This window comes from Pollicipes pollicipes, unplaced genomic scaffold (genome assembly GCF_011947565.3).
Source record: "Pollicipes pollicipes isolate AB1234 unplaced genomic scaffold, Ppol_2.1 Scaffold_6138;HRSCAF=7277_pilon_pilon_pilon, whole genome shotgun sequence".
NCBI classification, from domain to species: Eukaryota; Metazoa; Arthropoda; class Thecostraca; order Pollicipedomorpha; family Pollicipedidae; genus Pollicipes; species Pollicipes pollicipes.
Window position 1 is genome coordinate 8,541,792 of NW_023596818.1, and position 11,890 is coordinate 8,553,681.

An 11,890-nucleotide genomic window follows, 5' to 3' on the forward strand; every position below is an offset into this window, starting at 1 on the left:
GTATTGGAGGGATTGAGTAACCCTATGTGCTGTTTGGTCATAATCTGTAAAATCAGGGAATGCACACTAAGCATACAGACATGCCATAGTAGGGTGTGTCAATTTCAAACATGGTCACCTTGATGATGCATTGACACTTTTCTTATCAGTTCTAGCATGCTTCATAGCACTGGAAAATTCACAAAATCACAACACCAAGTATCTGTATACTACACAGTCTTCCTATCTCACCAGACTAGTAATGAGCAACAGTTTTTACATGGTAACGTTGGTCTCCGTGTCGGCGCCCTGTCAGCAAGGTATTACTCAGCCGCCCGCCGCGCCCACAGGGATCTTTCCGTCTGCCCGGCATGGAGTGTGACGGGTGGCGGCGGGCCACGTCCGACTGCGGCGTGCCCTACTACGTGCACCACGGCGAGCAGCGCACCTCCTGGACGCACCCGCGGCTCGCGGCGGCCCTGCGCTGCGTGCAGGACTGCGCCTACGTCCGCTACGCCGCCTATCGCATGGCCGTCAAGAGCCGCCAGCTGCAGCGCGCGCTCGGCCTGGACGCCGTGTCGCTGGCGGCCGTCAAGGCGGCGTTCGCGGCGCAGGGGCTGGCGGCCGCTGAGGATGAGGCGACGCTCGACTGCGCGCGCGCCGCCGCCCTGCTGGAATTACTGTTTGACCCGGCGGCGCCGGAGGGCGGCGACGCCGGTGCTGGCGCTGCCGCTGCCGCTGACGCGGACGCTGCCGAGCGGGCGGAGGTGCTGCTGAGCGCGGCGCTGACGGCGCTGGACCGGCGTCGCACCGGCGTCGTGTCCGTCACCGCGCTGAAGCTGCTGCTCGGCCTGCTGTGCGCCGGCCGCCTCACCGACCGCTACCGCTACCTGTACGCAGAGCTGGCCGACGCCGGCGACTGTCTGCCGGCGCCGCGGCTGGCACGCCTGCTCGAGGTGGCCGGCGCCGTCGCTGAGCTGCTCGGAGAGCGCGAGACCTTCGGCCGCCACCTGGTGGCCGGTACGGTGGCCTCCTGCTTCGGAGGAGGCAGCGCCGGCGCTCTGACCAGGGACGGCCTGATGACGTGGCTGCTGCGGGAGCCGCAGATGCTGGTGTGGGTGTCGACGCTGTACAGGCTGACGTCCGCCGAGGAGGTGGTGCACAGCGTCGGCTGTAGCGTGTGCGAGGCCAAGCCACTGGTCGGACTCTGCTACGCCTGCCTGCAGTGTCTCGGCGTCTACCTCTGCCAGGAGTGCTTCTTCCGCGGGCGCGCCGGCCGCGGCCACAAGCCGCAGCACCCGCTGCAGGAGTTCTGCGCGCAGTGGAACCGGCGCCAGAAGACGCAGGCGCTGCTCAAGACGCTGTGGAACAAGTTGAGTGGCCGACGGGAGCGCGCGCCGGCCGCGCTACCGCCGGCCGCCGCCTCCGCCGCCGCCCCCGGTCGCTCCCGCCGCCGCCCCCGCCGCTGAGCAGGACGAGGACCCGCCGTCCTCGTCCTCCTCCGACGAGGACGACGAGCTGCTGTCGCGCACGATCCTGGACGGCTCGGTGGCGCTCGACCCGCGGCTGGACAGCATTCTCGGCCACCTCGAGTCCGAGAACGGTCTGCTGGCGGGGGAGCTGCGGCGGCTGCGCGGTGTGCTGCCACCGGGAGAACGCGTGCCCGTCGCGCACACGCGCCAGATGCGCGCGCAGCTGCAGCGGGCGCGCGCTGGTCGGTCGCCGGCGGCGCGATGAGCCGCGGCCGGCCACGCCGCCGCCGGAGTCGCCGCCGCGGCCAGCCCACCTGCAGTCGACGCCGATGCCGCGGCTCTCGCAGCTTAGTCCCATCGCGCGCGTGCCCCCCACGCCCCCAGCGCGCGATGCGCCCGCAGACGAGTACGGCCTGGTCTTGTCGCCGCAGTCGGGCGCCGGTGGCGGGGCGGCGAGCCCGGCGCTGCAGAGAGGCGCGGGCGCAGATGACGCTACCGCCGCGCCACCAGGCGGCGCTGGCGCTGCGCCGACCAGCCCGGACGCTCCGGATTTCAGCCGCCGCCTGCCGGACCTCACCGAATACTCGCTCTCCGACCTGAGCTCGCCGCAGCGGGTCGACCTGACGGTGCCGGCTGCCTCGCCGCTATCGCCCTCGCCGGCCGTGCGGAACGCCGAGGAGGCCCTGGCGGTGCTGGCGGCGGAGGTGGCGCTGCTGGAGGAGACCACGAACCGCGGGCCGGAGACTTGGCCCAGCGGGGCCCTGATGGGCACTGTGCCGCACCAGACGGCCGCCGAGCTGCTGGAGCTGCTTTCTGACCTGGAGAGCCTCTGCGTCACCGCCAACTAAACGACGCGGCGGAAGCGTCATGGCTCAGCGGTCGTGAGCCTTTGAAAACCACTCGAGAACGGGATGCCTTTGAGAACCACTAGATAATGGACGACGGGTGTTTTGAGCCGCGCAGTCTTGTGATTGGATGCGTTATCATGTCTCCCTGTTGCTAGCAAAAGCCGTGTTTGTGCTGCCCGCCGCCGTTTGAGCAAGTAGCATTAGAAGATGCCGTTATGCTCAGCTGAGGGATGCAGATCAGCGCCAACCGCCCAGAACTGGACAGAGATCATGGTACTGGATTCGACGGTATCGCCAGGTGCAGCGAGACCCTGACAGCTTGATATGCTTTGCAGTTGTTTTTCCTGTGTAGTGGCATTTGAAGACAACTGCTTTGATGGTTGTGTTGAGACTGGACCGACCAGGTGGTGCGATTCTGTCCCTAGTTGGTTCACATTTGATGATTTGTTTTGAGCAAATTCACCCAACCGGTTGTATGAGTGACTTACAGGTTGTGCGTTCCGTCCGAAAATGGAACTAAAAGGCAGTGTGGCAGCTACTGCATGTTCGTTCTTGCTAGCCATTGTGTCGCTTCACCTTAAGGTGTGGGCACACCCGTGATTGTTGCTTATAACTTGGTTGTGAAATTGGACTCAGTTGTTTTTGTTTGCTTTATGACGGCTTTTATCGCTTTTCGATGGTTATTTGAGCTGAAACTGCTTGGCAGTCATCTGCGATTTTATGTACCACGTGTCGCTCCCTGCCGTACTGATTCTGCATTTGATATTGATAATTATGTAAGTGTACTTAACCGTTCCAATTGCTCAAAACATGCGTCAGTGTTTTAGAGCGGCGAAATATCGTTGGCTTGCTATTGCGCTGTCTGCCGTATTCAAATGTCATCACACGTGAGTGTATCACCAGTGTGCGACGATCATGTCGTTCACAACACTGCTTGGATGAATGAGTTTTGGACATCATTGCCATGAGTAAATGCTTCACGACAAGCGCGTGTTTTGTATGTGTGCCTCCGCCGCCTGTCGCTGCTGTTTTACGTTCGTTCAACCTGTGATTTATCACCACACCGCGCTAATGCAATACATATTCCATGACGTAGTAGGCAGCATGCCCTGTAAACACTTTATTAAATTAAGTCAATCGAATTTGCGGCGTAGACTGGAGCCGGCGGAAGTTACTCATGTGGCACTGACGCTCGACTCTTCCTATGGCGGCGGCGGTGAGTCTGCTCGGCTCGTGACATGCCGTGGGTGTACCGCCCATTTGGGGCGTCTACCGGCTGTCACTGGACGGTGTCGAACGGGATTATGTCGCGTGTACTAATGAGCAGTTTCATCGTAATACATTCCGGTGCGACCTGATGGCGATTACGCATGTAGGCTGAGTGGGCGAATCTACAAAGCTGCTCGCGGCAGGTGTCGGCGGTGACGCAACCTTCGTTTAAAGTACATTGCAAGTCACGGCGAAGTCGCACAGGAGGGCCTCGGTCCTGCAAAGGGTAATACTGCAAGACACTACGAGTTCGCGTGCCTCAAATACAGTAGGTACATAACGTGGAGCACGTGGGCAAAACGAGCATCCCACTGCCGACGGAAAGCTCGGGCTTAATAGCGTCGCCGTTCGTCAGTTCCGCTTGACGACCTCTATGCCTCTGGACGCCGACCTTTGGGACCATGGGGTGGGGGTGTGCGATTACAGATCAATCGAATCGTGAGCATTACTGGCAGAGCGGGTCACGCTCGCCAAACAATGCCTCACTGCATGCTTTCAATGAACACCTGGCGAGCTTGCTCCACACAACGTGGTCAGCTATACCCCAGGCGAGAGCAATTCCGCATCATACATACATACATACATCAGGCACCCTCCCCATGCGGGGTGACATCAACGCTGGCTTATTTATGACCTTTTGCAGGACGGTGAGACCGCAGCAGCGAGTGAGGATATTGCCCGCCGCGTCCTCCTCTGAACCGAGGCCATGAAGTTTTCTGCTGCTGTTGACCGCTTGGTGCGCCGCTGCCCGCGCCGACTGGTGGCCACACCGTCTCGCACGGGGTCACGGCGGCGATATGACGGATACGTGGCCAGAGAGGAGCCTATGGCGGATACGGTAGCCAGAGAGGAGCCTATGGCGGATACGATGGCCAGAGAGGAGCCTATGGCGGATACGGTGGCTAGAGAGGAGCCTCTGGCGGATACGGTGGCCAGAGAGGAGCCTATGGCGGATACGGTGGCCAGGGAGGGACCTGTGGCAGATACGGTGGCTAAAGAGGAGAGTATTGGCGGATACGGTGACCAGGGAGGAGCCTATGGCGGATACGGTGGCCAGGGCGGAGAATTATGATATGGTTATGGTGGAAGCAGTGGCGGTATGGTTATGGCGCCAATGGTCATGTGAATCCGGGCTTGGAGTTAATGGTCAAGCGAGATTCGGCAGATACGGCTACAGCAGTCCGTACGGTGGTATGGAGGATATGAGAGATATTGATGTGATGTGCATTGTAAATACACTAAAGAAACTTTAAAAATTACCTGGAAGGCCTTGCATTGACTTATTTCACCTCCACGTTGCATGAGCCTCTGCTTGTAACTGGTCCCTATCCTCTTCTGAACGCAACCTAGATCGTCTTTGCAAGGCAGTATGTAACTTAAGTTAAATATGGCGTGCGTTCAGTCCCGAGCGTCTGTTCAAGCGTCTGCGCGGGTTGGCTCGGGGCACTGCACGTGCTGCTTGGTATGTACTACCCTCTGTGAACGCCAACGGCGCTGGCTGTCCCCACGCGTCCAGCCGCGTCGATTGAGATCTCCGCCGCGGAGGGCCGCTGGAAAATTCCGCCATCCTTGCCACGCGCGTTCACAGACCAAGTGGCAATGGGGCTCTCCATAACAAAACGACAAAAAACAAAGCTAAAACTTTCTGCAGGCCATCCCAACACGAGGAAACAGCGAGACAAGCGTGCGGAAGAGGCCGGACAGGGCGATTGGTGGAGCGAGGCCTGCCAGCCTAGGTCCCCGCTGGCACCGGCAGCATACCGTGGCCGTGGGGGATGCGCACGCGGCTGTGTTGGGGATAATGCTCAACAGCAGCTGACATGGAACGAGCTGGCGGGAGAGGAGGCATGTCGGGTGTACCTCGCCTGCACAGTGGCTGGCCCCCCCGCCCCTGGTGACGCCCGAGGATGCGGGCATATCCCTTGATCGCGCCTCTCTGCGGCGCTGCGGCAGCGGAAAAAAACCGGGTCAGGGCGCCTGGCGGGCCTGTACTGCGCCGATCTCGGTCGAGCGGTGGCGGACCGCGAGCGACCTGCGACCGAGAAGGGCCGGCTCGGTGACGGCACAGTGGAGGGGCTATCGCGAGCGCTTGTCTGTACCCGTCAACTGGGAAACAGACGGGTGGCGCAGTGCGGGCTGAGCGAGGAGGTGCGGTGCTCCTGAGAACGGACTGGCGGTGGCGACACGCCAGCGGGGAGAGATCGGCGCCGGGACAGCAGCACAGCGAGGCCGTGAGTGAAACGACCGAACCAGCGCAGTGCCGGCGAAGCCAGCAGCCGCAGTTCGGACGCCAGCGCGTCCTGTCCTCGGACGGTCGCGGAGCCCGGGCAGACAGTGAGACCCGCGAGACCAGCGCTCCGCCAGCAACGCACGCTCCAGGCGGCAGCGGATCCGACGACGATGCTGTGGCTTCCTACGCTCGGCGCTGCGGCCGGCCGGCCGGCGCAGCCTCGCCACCAGCACCTGCACGGCGGAGATCGGTGGCCCGCGAGGCACGCCACGGCGCCAGCAACTACCAGCCGCTGCCGGTGGCGCTGCAGCGCGGTCTCGGCGCGCTCGTGTGGGACGTGGACGGTATAAGCGCTACTTTCGACTTCCTGTCGGCGTACTCGGCCGTCAACCAGGGCCACTGCCACCCGCGGATCGTGGGCGCGCTGACCGAGCAGGCGTCGCGGGCTCACACTGACGTCGAGGGCGTTCTACAACGACGCGCTCGGCGAGTACGAGGAGTACGCCACGCGGCTCTTCGGCTACGACAAGCTGCTGCCGATGAACACCGGCGTGGAGGGCGGCGAGACGGCCATCAAGCTGGCCCGCAAGTGGGGCTACATGAGGAAGGGAATCCCCGACAACGAGGCGCGCATCGTCTTCTGCGAGAACAACTTCTGGGGGAGAACGTTGAGCGCTGTGTCGTCGTCGAGTGACCCGACGGCGTACCGCCACTACGGACCCTTCATGCCCGGCTACGACATCATCCCGTACAACGACCTGTCCGCTCTGGATGCAGTCTGCAGCAACCCGCGCACGGCCGCCTTCATGGTGGAGCCGATTCAGGGCGAGGCAGGTGTCGTCGTGCCCGACGAGGGCTACCTGCGCGGCGTGCGAGACATCTGCACGCGCCACAACGTGCTCTTCATAGCCGACGAGGTGCAGACGGGCCTGGCGCGGACCGGGCGGCGGCTCGCCTGCGACCACGAGGGCGTGCGGCCCGACATCCTGATCCTCGGCAAGGCGCTGTCCGGCGGCGTGCTGCCCGTCTCGGCCTGCCTGGCCGACGATGAGGTGATGGGCTGCATCCGACCTGGGACCCACGGCTCCACGTACGGCGGCAACCCGCTGGCGTGCCGCGTGGCGATGGCGGCGCTGAAGGTGATGGAGGAGGAGAAGCTGGCCGAGCGGGCCGAGCGGCTCGGGCAGCTGCTGCGCGAGCAGCTGGCGCAGCTGCCGGCCGACGCGGTGACGGCGGTGCGAGGCAAGGGCCTACTGAACGCGGTGGTGGTGGCCGGGCGGCTGGACGCGTGGGAGGTGTGTCTGAAGCTGGCCGAGCGCGGTCTGCTAGCCAAGCCAACTCATGGGGACGTCATCCGCCTGGCGCCGCCGCTCGTCATCAGTGAAGAGCAGCTGCTGGAGTGCGCCGACATCATCAAACTCACCATCGAAGGCATGTAGAACCGGCAAACTGGCTGCGACGATGCCCCTTAGCGAAGAGCGATTGCTGATGCGCTTTGAATACGGGGAGCGACTGACGGCTGATTCAGGTCTGGCCGAGGAATCCGAAGATCGACGCACATATTACTCTGAGGAATGTACGTGTAAACGTTTGACGCTCAAGAGAAGTGCGTCACTGGAGCGGGACCTTAAAGTGCGACGTCCGGGACGCGACGCGCGTGAGTCGACGGAGCTCCGCGTTCATCGAAGTTGTCGACATAACACAGCCTGTCGGAGGCGTCCAGCGCGGCGCCAAGCTATGCTTGAACAGGGCATCTGCAAGCTAGGTGGAATAACAACGCACTGTTCCAACTGCAATAATAGGGCTGAAACTGTTTTCTTCACCAGGCAATATATTGGAATATTTACGGTGTGTTTATCTCCCATTGCGAGAGAAGGAAGAAGGATCAGTTCGAAGATCTCTTATGGCTGACTAGTCCATGTCCGCGCATGGCTGGTTAATCCGTATAATTCTTTTCTGTTCTTGGGTGATAAGCATATGTCCATCAGGCCACCGAAGCTAATTACCTGGCTTCATGTGAAAAAGAAAATAATCAACTAATTGAGAGCGTCACATTCGAACTCACCACGCCACAACCCGACAGCTGTTGGAATCTCTGATCTGTCAGCTTAGTAGGCTGGAGTGATGCCTCGATAGCTACGACACCGGCACATGCCAATTTCTTGATTTTCACAGTATTGCTTGCGTCACAGGTGAGATTAGGGATCACAATTCCTGAATATCCTTTCAAGTGGCATAATCGTCCATATTTCGGTTCCTTGTCTACCGCCTTTTATCACTTCATTGACATTAGACTGCTCACGTCGTTTCGAAATTCATGACTACTACTTGGAATATACGCGAACACTGACCAATCTGTTCACAGTACGAGCCGCCACTGATTGCCAGGCTAGAGACATGGTTATCCATGAGAACAATGACCTCTCCCTGGAATGTTTTGTAAGACCATATGATGATGCGCATATATATATATATATATATATATATATATATATATATATATATATATGACTGCTATCTACAAAACATACCTTTTCAACATTTGAGAGGTAAGCATGTATTTCTGTTTTCACCTCGATAAAGATCGAGCCATTGCGAGAACATTGCTATGTTAAACATTACTCTGCACTGCCCACGGTGTTTTCATTGTCTTCCTCAGTCAGTCGATGCACGTGGTAGCGCATCGGCCGGTGCTGAGAACAGGCAGCCACCCGGACGTGGTGACCGGCGGATGCTGCGGACAGACAGCCATTCAGTTGTGGTGACCTGCGGATGCTGCGGACAGACAGACAACCAGATGCGGTGACTGGTGGATGCTGCGGACAGACAGCCACCCAGATGTGGTGACTGGCGGATGCTGCGGGTGGTCAGACACCCAGACGTGGTGACCGGCGGTCGTTGCGGACAGATAGACACCCAGACGTGGCGACCAGCTGATGCAGACGTTGGAAGGCGTTGCAAGAAGGAATCGATCGTAGAGACGAGTTGTAATGTGTGCAGAACTTTTGACACAGAACGACACGACATGACACACTACAGGTAGTTTTTTTTCTCCCCTGGGAAGACGAATGCCTGGCCGCGATCATCTGACGGTCATGGTGATTTGACACCTTTGGCTGACGACAGGTAACAGATACTTGAAAGCTGCACCTAAGCATCCAAGTTTTTACTCGAAGCACACGGTAAAAGGTGCAGTCGTAATGAAGCACGGTTTGTGTGTGTGTTTAGCCCTTCATGGTATATGCCATGCAGAACTTGAATGTACATTATCAAGCGCAAATAACTTTGTTGACCAATGGGTGCGGATTGATGCATCGACGGATTGGATTTGGCCGGGTAAGGAAAATGCCAAAATGCTTATCAAGTACGGCTGCATTTTAAAATTTGAAACCCTACCGGATTCAGATGGATTGAAAGCTTCTTAAAATAATCCATACTAGAGCTCCCCCTCCTGTTGTCTTACAAGTTTCCATGCGTCAAAGCTTGAAGATTATTTCAAACATCAAAATACTTCATATCGAGCAGTCCTTTTATGAAACAGGATGTAAGATGCCTTAGATACTGACTTCCTGCATTCAGTCAAAGTAAATATGAATGCATTCATGTGTCAAAGGCATACATGCCCTGCCAGATGCCTTTCAATTCATGTCACCTCATGCCTCGGATTTTGACAGCCAGAAAATAAGATTTATGGCACGCTATGACATAAACACGCATTAGTCAGTCTGGTCGTCCATCATATTGATTAGCACAAAATGACCACTGTAGTCGGTGCGCCCTAAAACTCCAATCAGCAATCCAATCAAATCATATTGATTAATCTCCCAAATGGATCGAAAACCGTTCATTGGCGCCATGTGAGCCAGTTTCTAGCCGTCAAAATAAGAAGTTCGTGCATATTTACGCCGGGCGGATGTAGAGGACGTATGTGTATAAATATATATATATATATATATATATATATATATATACGTTTTATAGGCGTTAAATGGTTACCCAGTGCTTACACATCATGCTCACCTGCGTGCTATATGAATTGATATTCAAAGCCATGTTTTTACAATGTATATATATATATATATATATATATATATATATATATATATATATGTTTTCACGTGTTGACATATTTATACGTTGTAAAAGCATGGCTTTAAGTATCAACTCATATGGCACGCAGGTAAGCATTGTGTGTAAGTACTGAATAACCTTTTAACATCCATTAAACGTCTTCACGGATGCAGCGGTGAGTATGGTTCAAGGTTTACTCAGCTAGCTGCAATGATGCCCAGGTATATGATGGTTTTGATATAAGGTGTGCTGGATTTGCGCAGTCTTACGCCACAGGAAAATGTCTGCAGCGTATCACCACTAGGAGTGTTTCTTCCTGAGATTCCTGAGATTACTCTTTGGCGGTGGAAGCATGTCTTCATGCCTTGGGGATCTTGGGATGTTCAGTCCAAGCCGTAAACCAGCTTCTCCCGCCTGTCTGCAAGGGTTTCCTTTTTTAGCGTTTGTAGAAGCCGTTGATAACCCTTGTCATGCCCGATAATGATTTTGACTTCTCTCTTCAGTGCTCGCTCACTTTGTTGGGCTTGGTGGCCGGTGAGCCCTGGATGAAAAATGGTTGCAGGTTGTTCAAGCAGTGGGCGAGCATACGTGATCTAAATTTTAACCATTTGATCTCGTGACGGACGAAATCTTTTCATCACGTGAAGCATGTATAAAGTCTTAGGATCCGTCTTCACAATTTCATCCATATATGTGCGCCAAAACATACCGCTGAATATTGCTGCTCGTAAAAGTTAAGTACTTCCAGCGATTGGTAGGCTGACCCGATCGATTACGATGTCCGGGAATATCAGGGATTTCTTGGCCGTAAAAACTTGCATGACCTAACACTTCTCAGTGTTAGGTCATCAGCACCATCTTATTCGCGGCTTACCATCCTCAAAGTTGGTGAGTTTGGTCTAGCAGCCTGCTGTGTTCCTCAGTTCGGTCAGTTGGACATGCTTGGTATGTTGTGAAATCATCTACATGTTTAAAGCGGTATTCTGCCTCAGAAGGCACCGTTGATCATAGCTAAGAAAGTAGCCGGTCCAACCAGGGTATCCTGTCGTGTGCCGCAAGTTATTGATTTCCAACCGCTAATTGCTTCATCCGGCATCTTCAGCCTCTGCTTTCGGCTCTGGAGAAATGCGGTCAACCGCTTTGCATAGCCAAAGCGAAGTCCCATGCTAAGCATATTTTGTACTACAACTGAATGGCCAATGAGTTCAATTTTTTTTCTTAGAACCATGCAAAACTAGAGAAAAAGCTTGCTTGGCTTATTCACCTCAGAGAGTAAATTGTGCAGCAATCTTATCAAGTGGTGGGACGTGAGGCACCCCCTACATTACCGTTTTGGCGTTTTGCTGTTTCCTGTTTCCGGCTTTATGTCGGCCGGAATGAGAGGAACAACGGCCTGTTCCAAAGGTTTGCCTAATGCAAGTGTAGGGCTCGCAGCCGCGGATCTCCTGGCGACTTTGGTGTTGCTTTTTTAGGAGCTGGTATGGCGGTTGCCCTCTTCCCGACCGATGGGACCTGGCCTTCCTGAAGTGGTCAAGGAAATATGTTGATGAGAGGTGGTGCCAGCTCGACACAAAACTCCCTCAGCAGCTGCACTGGTGGTTCGGCAGCAGGTGTAGTCATCTTCTCTCGCATGTGTGATAGTTTATAGGCTACTTGTCATGGCTGTGGATCAAATGGAACTTCTTCTGCTGGCAAGAGACACGACAACTGGTGGGCACGAGGCGGTCCATATGTTGCACATACTTCTGTAAATAATTTATTTTTTAGCGGTCTTTGCAGCGCATGACAAATGGCCGTGTGGCGCTTGCGGGTACTCGTGCCGCTTGAGGATAGAGCATGGGTTGAAACTAGGCTGCGCCTTGAGAAAGTAAATGTCATCGGCCATTGCAGATCCCTAGGTAGGTATCATGCAGAGCCTTTATTTCGTGGATGTTTGCGCTATACATTTTTCTTTACGATCTTCCAACGGATGTTATGACACGACATTGCTGGATGGTAGACCGTGCAATAGCTATAAGAAA

General features: G+C 56.0%; 1 protein-coding gene and 1 pseudogene across 1 annotated transcript; both read left to right on the forward strand.

Annotated features, from left to right (window-relative positions):
* The first annotated feature begins 350 nt into the window (after positions 1–350).
* Positions 351–2,299, forward strand: LOC119106153 (dystrophin). Its single transcript, XM_037229750.1, has 5 exons — positions 351–512; positions 753–890; positions 936–1,379; positions 1,453–1,679; positions 2,008–2,299. Exons 1-5 carry the CDS (start codon positions 351–353, stop codon positions 2,297–2,299), a joined length of 1,263 nt encoding a protein of 420 aa, XP_037085645.1.
* Positions 2,300–4,436: 2,137 nt separating this feature from the next.
* Positions 4,437–7,644, forward strand: LOC119106154 (ornithine aminotransferase, mitochondrial-like; annotated as a pseudogene).
* Positions 7,645–11,890: the final 4,246 nt, after the last annotated feature.

Excerpts from the sequence above, each read along its gene's own strand:
- LOC119106153 (XM_037229750.1), top strand. The coding sequence starts at position 351 with ATGGAGTGTGACGGGTGGCGGCGGGCCACGTCCGACTGCGGCGTGCCC. Across the intron at positions 513-752 it reads ACGCCGCCTATCGCATGGCC|CTGAGCGCGGCGCTGACGGC; the intron begins GTCAAGAGCCGC and ends GCGGAGGTGCTG. Across the intron at positions 1,380-1,452 it reads GCCGACGGGAGCGCGCGCCG|GACGAGGACCCGCCGTCCTC; the intron begins GCCGCGCTACCG and ends GCCGCTGAGCAG.